Source organism: Sceloporus occidentalis, unplaced genomic scaffold (genome assembly GCF_023333645.1).
Source record: "Sceloporus occidentalis isolate IW3139 unplaced genomic scaffold, rSceOcc1.0.p SCAF_1, whole genome shotgun sequence".
Classification (NCBI taxonomy): Eukaryota; Metazoa; Chordata; class Lepidosauria; order Squamata; family Phrynosomatidae; genus Sceloporus; species Sceloporus occidentalis.
This window is the reverse complement of record NW_028316981.1, coordinates 284764551-284783178: the sequence shown is the minus strand read 5'-3', so window position 1 is coordinate 284783178 and position 18628 is coordinate 284764551. Positions and strand designations below refer to the sequence as shown.

The window sequence follows — 18628 nt, the reverse complement described above, 5'->3', positions numbered from 1 at the left end:
CATACATGCAGACAGTACAGGCAGAAATATTAAGTGTTTACAGCAAGCAAATATCTATCGAAATATTACATAATTCTTAGCAGATGTGAATCATACAGGAATAAAGTGCACAGTTTCATTAACTTAATCATCTTGGCTTCAGATTAAAACTTGATTACTGTATATACTCAACTATAAGTCAACCTCATGTATAAGCCAAGGGCAGGTTTTGGGGGCAAAATTATGGATTTTGCCATGACCCTTGGATAAGTCGAGGGTAAAACCTAGGGACATGCAACAAAAGATCTAAATGATGAAGCAAACGAAAACAATGCCAAAGAACCTACAAAATTATGGCAAGCATAACTGTTTCGGCTGACACTAAAGGCTGGATGGAAGAGAAGGCAGAGGGAGGTCAGTGCTTCCATGACAGATTGCACTCTTGCCTTTCAACAGGGGATGGTTCACTTTTTAAATAAGAGCTAAAATATAGCATTTACATTGACCTGTGGATAAGTCGACCTAGGTTTTTGGGGTCAATTTTTTGACTAAAATTTCTAGACTTATACATGAGTATACACAGTAGTTTAAAAAAATGGAGCCTAGATTTCCTGACCATTACAAATAATAATAATAATAATAATAATAAAAACAACAACAACAGGATTTATTTATATGCCGCCCAATCACTGGGAGTCCGGGCGGCTTACAACAGAGGGGATAATAGACGGTTCCCTGGCCTCAGGCTTACAATCAAAAAAGACACGACACAAAAGGAGAAGGGAAAGGTGAGGAGGGGAGGGGATCAGGTCCAGCACTCTTCTCTCCCTCTGAGGCTTGGACCAAGGCAGATGGACTGGAGGGAGGGCTCTAATTACAACTATAATTAGATGGCTGCCCACAATTAGGTCATAATTATTTTTAATAAAAAACACTTATTTATCAGCCCCCATCTCTCAATGTGATAAACAAGTTTGTTGTTGCCGTGTGTCTTCAAATGATTCCAACTTATGGATATCCTAAGATGGCCCTAAGGTCATAAGGTTTACTTGGCAAGATTTGATCTGAGGGAGTTTCCTTTTGCCTTCCTCTGAGGCAAAGAGATTGTGATTTGGTCAAGGTCAACCAGTGGGTTTCCAGATAAAAACATGTCCAAAAGGTTTTTAAAACTAATTTTTAAAAGCTGATTACAACACTCCCCAAGTAAGATACTGTTTAGTATCTTAAACAGGTTTTAAGGATCAAAGTCCACATGGAGCAAACAATACAGTCTTGGCTTGTTGGAAGACCACTAGCGATACCCTGTTATTCCATGGAAGTGAATTCCACAAATGAAAAATTATCTGATGTTACGAAGAAAATCTTGTCTCACCTACATACTAACCTAGCCTCTTGAGTCGTAAGACATGCATCAGGTCCTCTGCTGAGGATCTCACATTCCAGACAAACTCTTATAGGGGAGGCAGTATTTTGGAAACCATGGCTTCATGTTGTTTAGGACTTTGTACACTGACAAAACACTATTTAGCAATAAATTGTAATAAATTTATAAGAATTGCAGATGCAAAGAATACATACCTTCCCACAGAACAAACTGCTTTACAGGTGTAGCATGGATCTCTGCTAAGGTTTTCAAGGTCATATAACACAATAACACCATCCGAACCACCTGATAACATACTGTAAGGAAACAAATTAAAAATTCATTCTGATACACCTCTGCTTTTCTTTAAGAACAGTCTTAAATCCATTAAAACATTAAGATTAAAAATTATGGCTGTAAAGCTGGAAAATTCCTCTGCAAAAATATTTAGGCGTTGATGGACTGCAGTTCCCCATAGCTCTGGTCAGCATAGCCAATGGTGAAAAATGCTGGGGGTTACTGTCCAACAAAAGTTAGAAGGCCTTACTTGGACTATTCTTGAGCTAAACTGATTTGGACCTGATTGCACACATGTATTTTATGTTTAGTAAACAAAACTAAAAATATGCAGAACTAATTTTATAAGCTAAAATAGCCTATCAGTTGTTTCAACAGTCAAAAATATCTGCACTCACATATTTCTTTAAGACAACGATCCTATGATGGATAGTCAATGTGGTCTAAATATTAGATTTTTCTGAAACAAAAACTTAGCTTGGAAGTTATTTTATTGAAATGCCTGTAAAATTTTTACCCCATGACAACTTAATAATATACACTTCCTCATATTGTTTAAAAGAGCAATCCTATATTTCAGTTACAGAAGTGGAGAGGCCCCAGAAGCAAGACAAGGGTGCAAGACCTGCTGCCCACCTTTTCCTACACTTGATAAACAGTCCATCTCTAGTACTGGATGTACAAGAGGAATGAAAGAAGTTAGTCTTGGCAAGAGGTGAGAGGGAAGGATGAGGCCTGCTGGGATACTTCCTGACAATGCTGACCTACAGAGCAAAAACAACAGCAACAAGGGGACAGGATTTGGTCAAATGAATTATGGGGAGGGCTGGGCCAATAAGACTGGTTGGTTGATGTAGTTCTCCTCCTACTGTGCTCAGGTGTGGGAGGAGGATGTAGCTTAGGTATACGATCCTTTATGTGAAACTAGTGATATTCCACTCAGGCTGCATCTGAACTGCAGCTCAGTGCTATGGAATCCTGGGATTTGTACTTTGCTGTGGCACCCAAGCTCTCTGACAGAGGACAAATATCTCAGGCAGATCCACTGAAGCATACCTCCATGGGTAGCGGGTATTGCTTGGCTCTCTTTGTGTAGATAGTATACAGGTAGCATGACTGACCAAGCCACCAGTGTTACCATATCTGCTGTTTTGTATCCTCTTGGAGACTTTGTGAATGGTGATTCCCCCCATCTTTATGAATATAGGATATAGTAGCTGTGTTGCCTATATCTCTACCCCTCCCATTGTTGCATAAATGACGTCTACAATTGATCTGTAAGGTTGCAAGCCTGTTCTCACCACACCTTACTTCATGGCAGATATGTACAGAACTGTGCTACAAATTTTAATGTGAACAAATGAAGACAATGAAATCTGTTAACATTCAGTCTTTAGCATACCCACAGAACTGTGCATTCAAAGGCACAGATACTTCCTAAGGACAGTTGCCTTGAAAATGTTAGTTTCAGTGTTGCAGGAGCCCAATTTCAATGGTATCTATTGGGTCCAATAGTACAGTGTTACTAATTTTGTAAAACCAGACATTTAAAAAAAATATAGCAAGAGGAAGAACACATTTTGTTACTGCATTCAGTTAGGGAACCTAAAAAAGTAAGTAAAATTTAAAATATGTTTTATCATAAAAACATAGCCTAATGTACATACTACCGATTTTCAACAGGTTCAATATCCAAGGTGTTGATACCACTTCCGTGGATCCTTTGTACATCTTTGTCCTTGTTTAACTCCAAGCTCAGCACCCTTAAAAACACAAAGCCATTGTTTTAAAAATATATAACAAGAGATGGCTTTTGCAACTATCAACGCAGTGCCCTTTAAATCAACTTGTCCAGTTCATCATTCATACGCTTTGCTTAAGAGGACTTACTATATATATGCGCATGCACAAATATCAAAATTTCAGTAAAAAAAACTGATTCCAAAAACCTTGAGTGGATTTATCCAAGGGTCAGTGTAAGTACTGTACTTTAATTCTTATTTAAAACAAACAAACAAACAAACAAACAAACACCATTCCCTGGTAAAAGGCAAGAATGAACTCTGTCCTGGAAACAGTGATCCTCCTCTTCTCTGACACCCATCCAGTGTTTAATAAGAGCACAAAGAGTTATGCCTGCTGGAATGTAGTACATTCTTTGACACTGGTCCAAAACACACTGCAGGAATAACCCAGTTTGACTCCGCTTTACAAGTCCTGGCTCAGTGCTTTGGAATCCTGGGAACTGCAGTTCTGTGAGACATTTAGCCTCCTCTGCCAGAGAGCTCTAGTGCCCCAAAACACACAGCCATTCCCAGGGCTCCCTAGCACTGAGCCAGGGCAGCCAAAGTGGTCTCTCACTGGGTTGTTTCTGCCGTGTGTCTTGGAGCTCTGTTTTGCTTCTTCCTTTAGATCCGTGCCCCTAGAACAGGTTTTACCCTTGGCCATGTCAAAAGCAATAGCTTTCGTCCAGAAACCTGCTTTTGGCTTGTGCTTATAGTAAATTCAGAATACAAAAATTTGAAACACTGCACGCTAGTAGAGTTATTTAATCATAATAATAACAGTAACAAAATTTATTATTATTATTAAATTATTGTTGTTATTATTAATATAATATATAATAACATTAAAATAAAATAAAAATTATTAAATAATAATTTTAATTATTATTATTATTTAATAATAACAACAATAATAACAACAACATTTACTTCTTCTCCAGTAGAAGGACTCAAGGCAGTGAACAGCAGGTTTAAAACAATACAGTGTAAATGCAATACAAAAGTATTGAAATGCACAAAAACAATAAAAATAACTCTGACAGAGAAGGCCAAAAGGTCTCGCAAGGCTACAGAAATCCCAGAATTCCACAGCACTGTGGCAGTTAAAGCGGTGCCAAACTGAGTTATCTCTGCAGTGCGGACGCAGCCAAAGCGTGATTTATTTATGTGTCGATGTATTTTTGGCCAGAGACCTCCTGGTAGACTCAGCCCGGCGGAGCCTTAGCGGATCCTCCAAGCCGGACTGGCGGGCGGAGATAAACCCCAACATATTGGCAAGCCTCCTTCCACCGCGGCTGACACGGCGCCGCCATGTTGAGAGGCCCTCCGGCGCTCATTGGCTAACAGCTTGGGCCCGTAGGCGCCCATTGGCTACCAGCGCGAGCGTCTCAGCCAATGAGACGCCGACTAAAGTCGCCTGACAGGAAAAGGGCTCAGGAGGAACAAAGGCCCAAGTGCCGTAACGCGCATGCTCCGAGGCAAATGGTTCTAGAGAGACGAAATGTATAGACGCACACATCGCATTTCCGGTTTAAAACAGAATTGAAAGACTTCTTTGTTTTCCATGCTCGTTGGTTTTCACTGAATAGTGACGGGAATCAAAACACTGCTGTGTCCTGCGTTGGACGACAAGCAGTCTTTGTATACGAGGCTCAAGTCTAGGAAAGCTCATGCTGTCACTTCTTTCTTTCAGCCAGGAGAAGTGGGAATAGCGCTAGTATTCCCACTTTGGCTACCTCCTGTTGTATTCCGGTTCAGTCACGCCTCAGAGCTCTCTGGCTGGGAATTCCGAATGCCCCTCTCTGAACTGCAAATCCCAGAATGCAACAGGAGGCAGCCAGAACAGTTAGAGGAACAGCAGCACTATCAGAGTGGAGGGCGGTAATCCAGTCAGTCTCAAAGGTGCGACAAGGTGCCATCGCATTGGCATGCTGATTTTTCCTGGACTGAGGCGGCTGTGTCTTTGAATCGCTTTACAGCGTTAAGTTTGGACTGCGTGTCACTCTTGGATTTTACTATCTCTGAGGAGTGGAATCGAGGCTGGGCTCAGCAGGCGCGCCACCGCTTGGCGGGGCGGGGCTTCTCAGGCCAACGGTTCTTTATTGGGCGGAACGGGCGCCGCGAGGAAGAGGGGCGTGGCTTCTTAGACCAACGGTTCCTTAATGGGCGGAACGGGCGCCGCGAGGAGGAAGGGGCGGGGCTTGTGAAGCCAAAGTTCCTTATTGGGGGAGGGGGTGCCGCGAGGAGGAGGGGGCGGAGCTTCTCAGGCCAAAGTTCCTTATTGGGCGGAGCGGGTGCTGCGGAGTCGGGGCTTCTGAGGCCAAGATTTCCTTAGTGGGCGTGGCTTCGTAGATTAACGGTTCCTTATTGGGCGGAGCTGGTGTCTCGAGGCGGAAGCGGAGGCGGGGCTTGCCAGGCCAGCCGTCCTTTTGTGGGCGGGGCGAGGCGAGGCGTGTTGGACCCTGTGAGCATGAAGAGGGTCGCTCTGAGGCGAAGCCATGAGCGGCATTTGGCGGCTCCTCCGCTTAGTCAGGCTCCCAGCGAAGGAGTACGTGGGCAGCGACCCCGCCGGGAACAAATATTACCGGATCCCGCAGCACGAAACCTGGGCAGGTGAGGAGACAAACTGCAGGAATCGCCCGGTTCGGCACCGCTTCAGCTGCTAGGGCTCAGTGCTGTGGAATTCTGGGAACTGTGGTTTTGCGAGAGACAAAATGCTAAAGCCTGGCTCCCGTTCATAACGCTGCCCTGTCTGTCTGTCTGTCTCGGTCCCTCGGAGCATTTCAGTGACCTCTGGCGCCACAGCAAACTACGAATCCCAGAGTCCCATGGCGTTGATCCGTGGCAGTTGACGCGGGGGAACTGCGCTGTAAAACGCAAAGACAAACGAGGCGTCAGTAAGGCTGGGCTGCATCTGCACTGCGGAAATAGCCCAGTTTGACTCCGCTTTAACTGCTGTGGCTCAGTGCCAGGGAATCCTGGGATTTGTAGTTTGTTGTGGCACCAGAGCCCTCTGACAGAGAAGGCTGAATGTCTCTCAGAACTACAGATCCCAGAATTCCGTAGCACTGAGCCCTGGCAGTTAAAGCGGAGTCAGACTGGATTATTTCTGCAGTGTGGATGCAGCCCAGCCTTGTTGACCCCTCATTTGTCTTTGCGTTTTCCCTTCACCTGAAATAACTTCCCGGTTCTGTACTCTCCAGCAGATTAAAAACCAAAGGATAGCTGCTACTCCATAAGTAAGAACCAGGGTCCCAGTTGCGTAGGGCCTCTGCTCAGCCGAATCAAGCCAAGGGTGAAGGGGAGAGAAAGCCTGGAACCTTGGTCCAGACTGTCTCTACCAAACTGGGGCAGTTGGAGGGCATGAAATGCCACGCTTGCCCAACTGGCTGTCATTGGTACCAAGCAAATCACAAGGACGGGTTTGAAAAGTTTCACAGTTGGCTAAAATTACATTGGAGAATGGAAATGGTTTTTGGTTAAGCACTCTTTATTCACACTGTGAGTGACTGCCAGCGCAACCCAAATAACAAGAATGAAAAGCATAATAAAAGTAACAGGATCAGAATGCAGACAGGTTTAAGCCAAGGATGGTACAAACATGTATTTGTTGCAGTATTTTAATGCCGCCTTTCAGCTGATAAAGGCACAGAATATTCCACAACCCAGAACTCAAAGGCAATCTAATGTCACAGTTTAGAAATCTAGTGGAAGGGGTGTTCATCTTTTCATTATCAATAATGTAAATGTGGAGGAAAACAAAAAAATTACACTGGCACTCTCTTTCCCTCCCATAACAAACCATAGCAATGATCACTTGGCATAATGCCCATGTGCAGAACTAAACCAGCAAGTCATGCTCCATTAATGGATCCTGAGATTGAGTTGGAGGGATTTACAGGACAAGAATTGTAACTTTAAGGTACGAAGACACAGTTGGCCCTCCATATTTGTGCTTTTGGCTTTTGTGGATTTGATTGTTTATTTGCAGTTTTTCCACATTCATGGGGGTCCTTCACCCCTAACCCCAGCGAATTTGGAGGGACAACTCTATAACTGTTCACGTTGAAGCATACATTTGTCCATGTTCCAGGGCAAGCTTTAGACTTGGCGAGACCTGAGTAAAATATTCTCCATTGGCCTACAGCAGTGATAGGTCTCATAAGCTAAGTAATTGGGCCGAGCCACACTTTACATTTCTGACAATGCCCAGGATGGCGCTGTGTTCAGAGCATTGTGGACACTTGTTCAGTTATTAGACCTGACATGGTGTAGTGCTTTGAACATTGGACTATGACTCTGGAGACTAGGGTTTGAAAACCCACTGGGTGACCTTGGACAAGTGACAGGAGTTTATCTCCCCACGGAAGGAGAACGGAAGGGGCCAGGAACAAGCAGGGACACCTTTTACTGCAGACATAAGTCCCTCACTTCTTGTGTTCCATTCCCCATCCATCCCAGAGGGAGCGATTTTTGAGGATTGTTTCAGAACAGTCCTCTGGGGATGGATTGGGAACGGATGGGAAGGGAACGAGTGAGGGACTTCTGTGTGCAGTAAAATGCATCCCCCACTTGTTCTGTTCCCTTCCCTGCCCTTTTTGGACAGTTCTCTGACAATGGCAGGAGCCTGTGCGATAAACTCCATAGTCTCTCAGCCTCAGAGGATAGCAGTGGCAAACCTCCTCTGAAGAAACATGCCAAGAAAACCCAGTGATAGGTTTAATGATAATAGGATTTATTTATATTCCGCCCAATCTCTGGGAATCCAGGCAGCTTACAGCAGAGGGGATAATAGACAGTTCCCTGCCCTCAGGCTTACAATCTAAAAGACTCAACACAAAAGGAGAGGGGAATGGTGAGGGGGGGGGAGGTGATCAGGTCCAGCACTCTTCTCTCCCTCTGAGGCCTGGACCAAGGCAGATGGACTGGAGGGAGGGCTCTTCTTCTTCAGGCTAGCCCTGATGGAGCTGGGTCTGCCTGGTCAACTCCCTCATAGGCCAAAAGATGACAGTTAAGGAGGGAGGAGTCTCTTTCTTCAGGTTTGCCTTAGGGTCGCTGTAAGTCAGAAACATCTTAAAGACAAAGAGCACACACGCATGTTTTAAAAAATAATTTTAAAATAGTTTTCTTGACATGTTTCTTCAGAGGGGGCTTGCCTTTGCCTTCCTCTGAGCCTGAGAGAGTGACATGCCCAAAACCACCCAGTGTGTTTTTATGGTCCAGTGGGGATTTGAACTCTGGACTCCTGAGTCATAGCCCAACACTCAAACCACTGCTCTACGCTGGGTTTCATCAAATTATCCTGAGGGATTTTAGTTCATCTTTTGTAGCTGTAATAGCCATAATTGGCCAGCTGGTGGTAGGAGCAGTGTAAATTTGTATGTGTTGTAGCTTAAACAGTAAAATCTAACATTTAAAGTACAGCTTTCCCATTATAGTATTATCTGTTTTGGGCACAATAGCTCTCCATCGAAACTTCTGTGTAAAAATATTTGTTCTGATGTGAAATCAAAAGGCTTTCATGGACAGCATCCACAGTTTTTTGTGGGGTTTTCGGGCTATGTAGCCATGTTCTAGAAGAGATGTTTTGCCAGCAGCTGTGGCTGGCATCTTCAGAGAATACTGTTGTTTAAACTTGTTTATTGTGGCACCAGAGCTCTCTGACAGAGAAGGCTAAATGTCTGACAGAACTACAGTTCCCAGAATTCCCAGCACTGAGCCAGGGCAGTTAAACTGGTCTCAAACTGGATTATTTCTGCAGTGTGGACCAAAGAGAATGTTCTGCTGGTAATATGCTGTATTCAATCCTTTTACTATACAGCTGGCCCTCCATATCCACAGAGTCTTTATCCACGGATTCAACTGTCCATGGCTTAAACGTTCCCAAAATATTTAAATTTCAAAAAGCAAACCCTGATTTTGCCATTTTATATATGATCACCATTTTACTATGCTATTGTATATAATGGGGCATAAGCATCCACTTATTGTAGTATTCATGGGAGGTTCTGGAACCAAATCCCAGAGGATACCAAGGGCCCACTATAAATACAGTGCCTTACCCTTTAGTAGCATTTGCTGTTGCCTTTTTCTCTCATTCCAAAACTGGATGTCTAATCCTTTAAAAATGACATTGTGTACTACTCGCCTTTTTTTGGAGTTACTGGTAGATTGTGAAGGACTCTTAAGACTGCACTTTTAAAAATATAAATAGCTTATTTCATGTTTAATCATTCCCTGCGTCTCTTCAGTAATCAGTCATTTTCTGAAATTGGGATTAACTTGATGCAGACTTATTTTTCTTATGCATAGGATTTGCTTTTTTTTTCAGAGGATTAGTCAAAAGATTCATGACATTCTTTGCAAAATGTTTAGGGCAGAATGAAGGTGCTGTATCTCCTTGAGATTGTGGCATTAGAAGTCTGTATAAAATGCTGTGAGTAGGGTTTCTGGTGTCTGGAAGGGAGACAGTGTCTCAGTCCCCCCTTCTAGATTTGTACACTTCTGAGTCAGCTAGAACCTGCCTGAGTTTTTCCATTGCATATTCCAGCTTTTTTGTTTTCTCACAAAAATGTTATAGAGGAAAAGATAAAATAGCTATACAAAGTTGTTTTTACTAGTGCGAGCAGTTTATCTGCAAGTCTCCTCTGTTGCAAGAGTGTGGAACCCCCTTCATTTTGAGGGCTGAATTTAGTTTTAGGGAAGTTCTAGTTGTAATTGGGGCTGGTGGCAAAAGAATGAGACCAAAATACCACCATATTTTAGCTTGTTACTGATAATAACTAGTTGTAAAGAGGTACATTTCACTCTTAAGGAGAAACATCATGCATGAAAGCTAAGAAATGACAAAATGTGAGGGCCAGACCTGGTTGGAAGTGCAAGAGCATCTGAGGTGCCCACCTATGCTGTATTGAAAGCTTGGTTTTATCTCTGTGTAATATGTGTGATTGCCACTTATACCAGCAGTACCCTTTCCTCAAGTATGTCTGTACTATTGCATATTCTCAGATTTTTCAACAAAACTTGTTAAGAGATTAGTTTGACAGTGATTAAATAGTACAATTCCATCATGCTTGTCCCAAGAGAAACATCCCGGCTAAGTCATTTACTCTAAGATGACTTCTGAGTTGCTACTCTTAAAACTAGATGAGCTGGAGGGTGGGATTAGACACTTAAGCAACCATGATTGATGATTCATTTTTACTATCTCAGTCAAGTATTTCACTAAAAAGGGTAGATTTATCTGTGTAATGCATTTATTTATTTTTACTGTATAACATACTGTCAGAGCATCACCATGGCTTTGCTGTTTGATGAATTGGTCTTGCTATGCCAGCCTATATTGATTTTCAAGCCATTCATATTTTGGTGATTATAAAACAAGTTCCCTGTAGAGTTTATGCATTTTGTTGCAAAACATATTTGGTGAAAGATAATCCCATTTGGTATTATACATATAAAAATAACATAGGCCTGGGAAATTACAGGTCATAGAAACTTTTAAAATCACGTATGCTGGTTTTATAGGAATTTGGCATTCTACATCCAAAAATGACCTCAGATTTGCTCCATTGTGTCCTGTTTTCCCCCCACAATTTGGTTTGACATTTCTGTGTTGTAATATGTGACTGAATAAAATGACCCTGCAAAGGATAAGAAAGAGGTTAAAATATTCAGATATACTGTATTGACTCATGTAGAAGTCAACCTCATATATAAGTTGAACAAAGGTCAAAATCATGGTTAAACTGAGAGTAAAACTTAGGGGAAGAGAAGGTTTTCATATTGGACTGAAAAGGAAGGACCTGGAGGGATATGCAGTGCTTGCTGGGAGAAAAGTTTTCTATGGGACTGATAAGAAATGGGGGGAAATGTGGTGATTGCTGGGCAGGGATGATGGAGGGAGAGAGAAAGAGAGAGGAGGGTGAGTTCACTGATATGAAACACAAAAAATCCGTTCAAAAGCACTTAAAGTCATTTCACTGGAACAACAGTGTCTACACGGATTAAGTTGACTAACAACTGAATTGATAAAAATATTGAATTTGTGACAGAATCATGTGTAGTATAATATTTTAATGGTGGTTTTTTTAAAAAAAAATTCAGCACCCCAAAATACTTTTAAAGCAGTTACAATATTGGGGGAAAAATCATTGCAGGTCTGTGTAATTGATAATAGTAATAATGAAAATTATACCACAACATAAAACATGCTTGACATATATGGTAGTGTGCCAGTTCTGATGAGTTTTGTGACCAATAGGATCTAACTCTGTTAGTGTACTTCCAGTTCTGCAGTGGCACTTCCCCTACTAGCACTGGGCAGTGCACAAAGCATCTGCACTGGAGTGATTGCCAACCATTTGGAAAAGGTTTTTGAGTGCATTTGAGGAGCTCATTGCAATCATGCCTTGAATACAGAATCAATCCAGCTAACAGAGGCTAATAGATTCACAGGTTTTAAGAAGTTTTGTCAGGGTTTTCCAAATGAATAATTAGCAAACATCATTCTGCTGGATTGTTATTAATTTAAAACGTCACCTTTCAAGTAATAAAAATGTCCACAACCTTTATATGGTATTGCTTGGGTTTTAGGGAGTGGTTGTCTATATTTCCATAATCTGGCTGTAAATACGTGTTGCACATGGATGTGTGCATTTGTACACTTACCAGCTAGGTTTATAGAATTTACAGGCAGAAGTTGGGCTGTTAAAGCAAGCAGAAGAAAGATCAGTGTGGCAGCCTGTGATCTTAGTAAACATTAATGCAGTAATTTAGGAAGACTTTTTTAAAAAAAAAACACCATTACATAATAAATGAAAATACCTAATAGGATATCCAAAACCTTTCAAACAGCTGGGAATTAAAATTTTATCATTTGGTGGAATTTATGTTTTGGTATAGGTAGAAGGCTAAACAATAGTTCAATGACCCTCTTGGCCAGTTCATCACATTTTCTTTTTGGTTCCTACACTAAATTCCAATAATTCATATGGTTAACTACTCACTTTGGCTTTAGGCAGCATCCTGTATTTGAGCCCCAGTGGCCATAATTAAAAGTGAACTTTTCACCTTACCTCCACATCCACAAACCTTTCCATTCCTATGGACTTTCTCTCACACAGACTGCTTTTATATAGATCTGTCCCTGGACTTCCCACTGTACCACATGCATCTGAATAAGTAGACTCAAGTGTATAAGAGCAAATGCTATGAACGTCTCTCTTTCAGTTAGTCTCAAAGGTGCTGCAAGATCCCTTTGCATCATAAAAACAGTGAGTCTTGGACCTCAGCTTTGCACATTCCTTCTTCCCTTTTTTGTGTAGAAGGAAGAAAGTTCAAAGCTTCCAATTAGTTTTAAGCAAACCACAGTTTGTTGTTATTTCCAAAGATGGGGAATGGTAGTTTAAAAAACTGTAAGTACAGTCGGCCCTTCTTATACACGTGTTTTTTATACACGGATTCAAGTATCCACGGTTTGAAAATGTTAAAAAAAAGTATAAATTTCAAATATCAAACGTTGACTTTCCATTTTTATAAGGGACTCCATTTTGCTATGTCATTATATTTAATGGGACTTGAGTATACACAGATTTTGTTATACACAGGGGATCTTGGAACCAAACCCCAGCATGCAACATGCGTCCACTGTATTTCAGTGGAAGCAAGATGAAGCAAAGTTTAACATTATTATCCTGGTGAATGAACCTGAGTTCCCATGTCTCTATTCTGCTTTGGTCAGACCAGACCTGGAATACTGTGTCCAGTTCTGGGCACCATGGTTTTGTAACTAAGTACACAGTACTGGGGATATTGTATTGTATCTTGTTGTTTATGTGCAATTTTAGCAGAAAGAGGGAGGGTTAAGGGGATTAGGGAAATTTTATTATTGTCTGTATATCTGTTTTATTGGACTGTTGTTACCCGCCTAGATCCCGGAAGGGAGAGGCAGAATATAAATAAATATTTTATTATTTATCATTATTATTTATTAGTTTAAGAGGAATTTTGACAAGCTATACCATATCCAGAGGAGGATGACTAAGTTGGTGAAAGGTCTGGAAGCCATGCCCTATGAGGATCAGCTTAGGGAACTGGGTATGTTTAGTCTGGGGAAGAAAAGGCTAAGAGTTGATGTGATAGCCATGTTTAAATAAAGCAAGCTTGCTTTCTGCCACTCTAGAGACACGGAACATTGGGTTCAAACAGCAGGAAAAAGAGATCCCACCTAAACATTAGGAAGAACTTCCTGAGAGTAAGAACTGTTTGATAGTGGAGTATGTTGCTCGGGGAGTATAGTGGAGTATCCTCCTTTTGAGGTTTTAAACAGAGGTTGGATGGCCATTTGTCGGTAGTGCTTTGATTGTGTACTCCTACATGGCAGAAGTTTGGACTGGGTGGCCCTTGTGTTCTCTTCCAACTCTTTAATTTGTATGGAATGGGGAACTCCCAGCGAGGGCATGCACCATTTTGTCACCCTCCATTTGCTGCCCATGAATGGGTGAGGGATGTGGATTTCAAGCACACAAAAATGGAGGGAGTGACCGTACACTATGCTATTCAACTTGCTTGTTTGATGGCATGCTATTCAGTTTGAATGCTTCCAAACCATAGAGTTCTGTGTGGTACAGCACTGTAATGACACCATACGCTTGGATCAGCTGATCGCTCATTAATAAATATGTATATACTCATCTATGTGTCTAAAAATTTATGCACAAACATTGCCCCCAAAATCCCAGGTCGACTTATTTACAGGTCAGTATGATAATGTGATAGCAGCTCTTTCAGATTTCCACATGTGGTGGAAGATAGGTTTTTTCCCCTCTTGAGCCAAGCAGAAGGAGTCCTGAGTGATTAATTACTTTTAAACAAACAAACAAACAGACCCAAGATAGTTTCTTTTTCTCTTGCGCCAAGCAGAAAGAGACCTGAGTGATTAATTGCTTTTAAATAAACAGAGACCCTCTCTCGCCGGCACTGGGCAGCTGAAACCAATGTTGAAACAAGGGCCTGTTACAGACTGCCAAAATAAAGCTGCTTCGGGTCTCTTTGGAGGTATGCTATTTAAATGATGCATGCATCCTGAGAATCCGGAAGCTGCACCAAAAGCTGCACTCCGGTGTTTAAGAATGGAGTGTGGCTTTGGTGCAACCTCCAGACTCTTAGGACCCATGCATCATTTAAATAGCATACCTCCAAAGAGACCCAAAGCAGCTTTATTTTGGCAGTCTGTGGCGGGTTATAGACCGCCGCTTTGAGGCGGTCTGCCGCCGCCGCCGTTTGCCCCGTAAGGGAGCTGTCGCAGCCCCACCGTGCGGCTCCCTTGCGGAGCAAAACAGAAGCTCCAAAATGGAGCTTCTTTCTGCAGCACCCTAATGACGTCGTGAGGCGCCGCTGGCGCACTCACGACCTCATTAGCGCCGCGACACGTTCGGACGCACAGTGTCCAATACGTAAAGATGGCGCCGGCCGTGTGGAACGGCCAGCGCCATATTGTACGGACAGAGTCCGTACTAGAGCCAGGGGCGTCTAGAAGAGACACCCCTTTTTTAAAATGGGACGTCCTGTGGACGTCCCAAGTGGCGGTCTATAACCTGCCTGTAACAGACCAAGCAGCCTCAATTAGAGTCTCTTTTGCTGTATGCATACATACACACACTGAAGGAGCCTCCAGGTTTTACCCTGGACATACACACACTGAAGGAGCCTCCAGGTTTTATTCAAACAAGTAAGTTTTATCCACTGGTCATAGCAAAATCCGTAATTTTGACCATGAGGTCGATTTATAGTTGAGTATATATGGTATTCTCTGCAGAATCAATTATTTGACGTGGATCTTAATGAAGGCTGGAGATGGACCTGTGATCACACAGGAATTTTTAGATCTAAATAGAGATGCATAAAATATCAGTAAAACATCTAACATTGATGCGTAGTATGCTTCCTACATGGTGAAAAGAAATCAGCATGGTAATGTTTGTAATAGTTAACATTTTCAAGGTGTCATAATTAAGCTATAATCTAAACTTACTTTAGGAGTTTGCAACATAGTGCCCCCAGGGCATTTTGAACTAGAACTCCCATGTTACTTGACCATTGCACCCAGGGTTGTGGGCAAATGTACTTCAAAATATCCAGAGGACAACATGCTGCCTAGTCTGCTGTAGATGAATTAACTGGTTGATTAAAGAAGCATATGTAATTCTTACTGTTATGAACAGAAAAACAAAGTAGCACTAATCTTTTTGAGAATTTTTCAAGTTGCCTTTAGAGATATGGGATTTCTTGGAACCTATATTTCTGTTATACCTGGCCCAGCCTTACAAGGATTAGTAATACAAATAATCAGATCCTCTGCAAACATATTTAATTAATGTTTTATACAGCAGTTGGGTATAATGAGAGATAACTTACCAGTTAATACATTGAAACTATAATTGATTTAAAATAATGACAAATATATTTTTTTCATTTCATTAGGGCTATTTTAAGCATGGCTAGGTCTGAATTAAACTCAAGTCTGAAACAGACTGGCATTAAGGGCTGGCTCGGGGGCAGCATGGAGGTGTGGCATTTAGATTAACGATGCCCCCAAAGTTGGCATCATGCTGCCGCCCAGACAGCGGACAGCATTGCGGTGCTCTGGCAGCATGACGTTTATATGGCGCATGGTGCAGGAACATCACATTTTGCCTCCTCTTTTTGAGCCAGTAAATAGCAGGATTGGGGCCACGGCATTCAGTTGCCCCTTTAGGGCCATCTGTTTCAGTCCTTACTGCCTAACACTTCATGAATACATTAGAAGAAAACGACTATTTTGTATTTATCTTCAAGTGCAGTCCTTTGGATCTTTCACCTCAAAGAAACCTAGGATGGTTATCTGCTGTGATTATGCTTAATTATAGAAAGCGGAGGTATAAACACAAACATACTTAATGACCATCCTCACATTATCCAGTTGCTCTCTTTTTGTCCACTGTTTTTGAGGCCCTCCTTGATCAAGTTGAAAAATCAAGATTTGAATTATTAACTTGGTGTTAGCTCATAGGGAATGACAGTGACCAAGCCCAGAGTCAACCAGTGTGTCACTTCCAGTGCCTCTTGGGGCCAGTTTCAAAGTCATATTTTCTGTCAGGTTGTGGAGCTGTGCCATTTTATTTTATTTGTGGTTGGGATAGAGTTGTCTATCAGAGTTGCCTGACATAAAAGATTGAAGACATAATTTTCATTGGGATGGTTTCATACAATTTACGACACAATACAATATTTATGCTTATTTAAGAAGATTATGCCATTTCCAGTCATTCATAAATTTGCATTCGTATTTATGAAAAGGGATGTTTTCAAAGGCTCTGAGAATCAACTGTTACCTTTATCTTTCTAGTCTACTGTATGTTGTAGTTGCTTATTTTCTTGATTTTGTGAGATGTTAATGTAGTCAATAATTGCACATTTTAAAAACTGAAATTGTATCCATGTGATTTCAGAAGCAAGAAAATCACATTAGATCATGGCAAATGCACAGTCCATATATGAAACCTTTTCTTTTTGAATAAGGGTTGTGAGAAGCCCAGTTTCACACCAGTTTTTATTTACTGGTGGCATGTTTGAGGTGTTGGATTTAACTGAGGAATTGCATAGGAACTAGTATGAGGGCTGGTGGGGCATAGCTTTACTGTATGTTTTATTGCTTTTTAAAACCCTTTAAATTTAAACATTAAATTGTATGATAAAGACTTTGAAATTAAATCTATTAGCTCTTGGTAATTCATAGTAATATATTTATAATTTTTATAATATGCATCAAATTTACAATAGCAATTACAGAGTTTTCAAACACAGCATCCTCTGTTTGTATACAATACAGTGGATCCTTGTTATACGCTGGGGTTTGGTTCCAAGATCCCCCGTGTATAACAAAATCTGTGTATGCTCAAGTCCCATTAAATATAATGACATAGCAAAATGGTGTCCCTTATAAAAAATGGAAAATCAAGGTAAATTTATACTTTTTTGGAACATTTTCAAACCGTGGATGCTTGAATCCGTGTATAAAAAAATCCGTGTATAAGAAGGGCCGACTGTATATCATTCTTCCGTGACATGTAGCAGTTAGTAAAAATTTAACTGTGTCTCTTTGTTAGTACTGTTCACCAGGGAAGAAAAGTTGCTACAACCAGCAGAGGGAGTCGTAAGCATTTAACATTATAGATTACAAGTTAGTTTCCTTTTAAATTTCTTTTTAGAGAAAAACGATAAGGTGTAAATACAGTACAGCCAAATCACTCTGGACAGTAATTTTCAAGGTGGGTACTGGGCAGGCAGAATTTAAAACACTTGTGTATATTCTATTGGTAATGGGCCTATAAACAATGAACTGCAAGCTTTTTAAAAATGATTCTAAATAGAGAGGGGTAAAAATGATATGTGGAGTATAAAATCACAGGCAGAGGAATATGTAAAAATTAGGGAAGTAGGTGTATGAATTCAAAGATATATGTGAGTTAGTCTGTAGAATCAGTATGTAGTACAGTACCTTTGAAGTACCTTTGAGACTAACTAAAAGAAAGAAATTGGCAGCATGAGCTTTCGTAGACTTTAGTCTACTTCCTCAGATGCATTTGTAGGTGTGTATTCACCTATTATTTGAGGGGTGGGGAGTGCCTGTGAAAGTGAAAAGTAGTAGCATTGGATGCTCTGAGATTTCTAGAGTAAAGGCCTTGCAAATTCAGTAGCATGTAATGATGTAAGCTGAGGAATGTTTCTGAATCTGATCTGTTCCAATTCTGCCTAACTGCAGGCTACAAAGTCTCTCTGGATTTTACTTGATTTCTCAAGGATAATTGCAGTTCTGTAATACTGGTGTGAAAAAAGAATTTTGAAAGACTAAGCTTTAGTTTGCTTCTTCCTGCATAGCCAGATTCCATAGGACAGAAATGTCCATATGAGTCTTATTTTCAAAGCTACCTACAAGCAGCAATAAGACAGAGAACCCATGTCAAGCCCACAACACACGGTTGAGCAACCTGTGACCCTGTTGACATTATTCTGTATGAGGCAAATGGCAAGACAGAGCTGCACTCAATCTCACATGCAGAAGGTGACTGAAACAGCAGATTCACTATGCATTTTTGTTATTTAATGGATTTAGTAAAAGGATAGACTGATATGCCTAAATGTAGCAGCTTTACTTAAGGGGTGC

The 18628-nt window shown here is 41.3% G+C and overlaps 2 protein-coding genes across 5 annotated transcripts in view; one reads left to right on the top strand and one right to left on the bottom strand.

Annotated features, from left to right (window-relative positions):
- The window catches only part of ERCC8 (ERCC excision repair 8, CSA ubiquitin ligase complex subunit), a 29217-nt gene extending 24350 nt beyond the window's left edge, over positions 1 to 4867 (bottom strand). Inside the window, exons 1-3 of one of the 4 annotated variants that reach the window (XR_016277766.1) lie at positions 4617 to 4867; positions 3307 to 3402; positions 1558 to 1659 (exon numbers count right to left, since the gene is read on the bottom strand). Coding sequence is in view for 1 of the 4 variants with exons in the window: in XM_089495339.1 (XP_089351465.1) it covers positions 1558 to 1659; positions 3307 to 3402; positions 4617 to 4693 (275 nt within the window). In the remaining 3 variants the exon portion in view is untranslated. Of the gene's footprint in view, positions 1 to 1557; positions 1660 to 3306; positions 3403 to 4616 lie in introns of those variants that run through there. The other 3 variants (XR_016277767.1, XM_089495339.1, XM_089495351.1) reach the window with 3 other exon arrangements.
- Positions 4868 to 5865: 998 nt separating this feature from the next.
- LOC149324007 (NADH dehydrogenase [ubiquinone] 1 alpha subcomplex assembly factor 2-like) overlaps positions 5866 to 18628 on the top strand; it is a 79941-nt gene continuing 67178 nt past the window's right edge. The window contains exon 1 of the mRNA XM_089495330.1: positions 5866 to 6036. Within this exon, the coding sequence (XP_089351456.1) occupies positions 5922 to 6036 (115 nt within the window). The 5' untranslated portion in view covers positions 5866 to 5921. The remainder of the gene's footprint in view (positions 6037 to 18628) is intronic.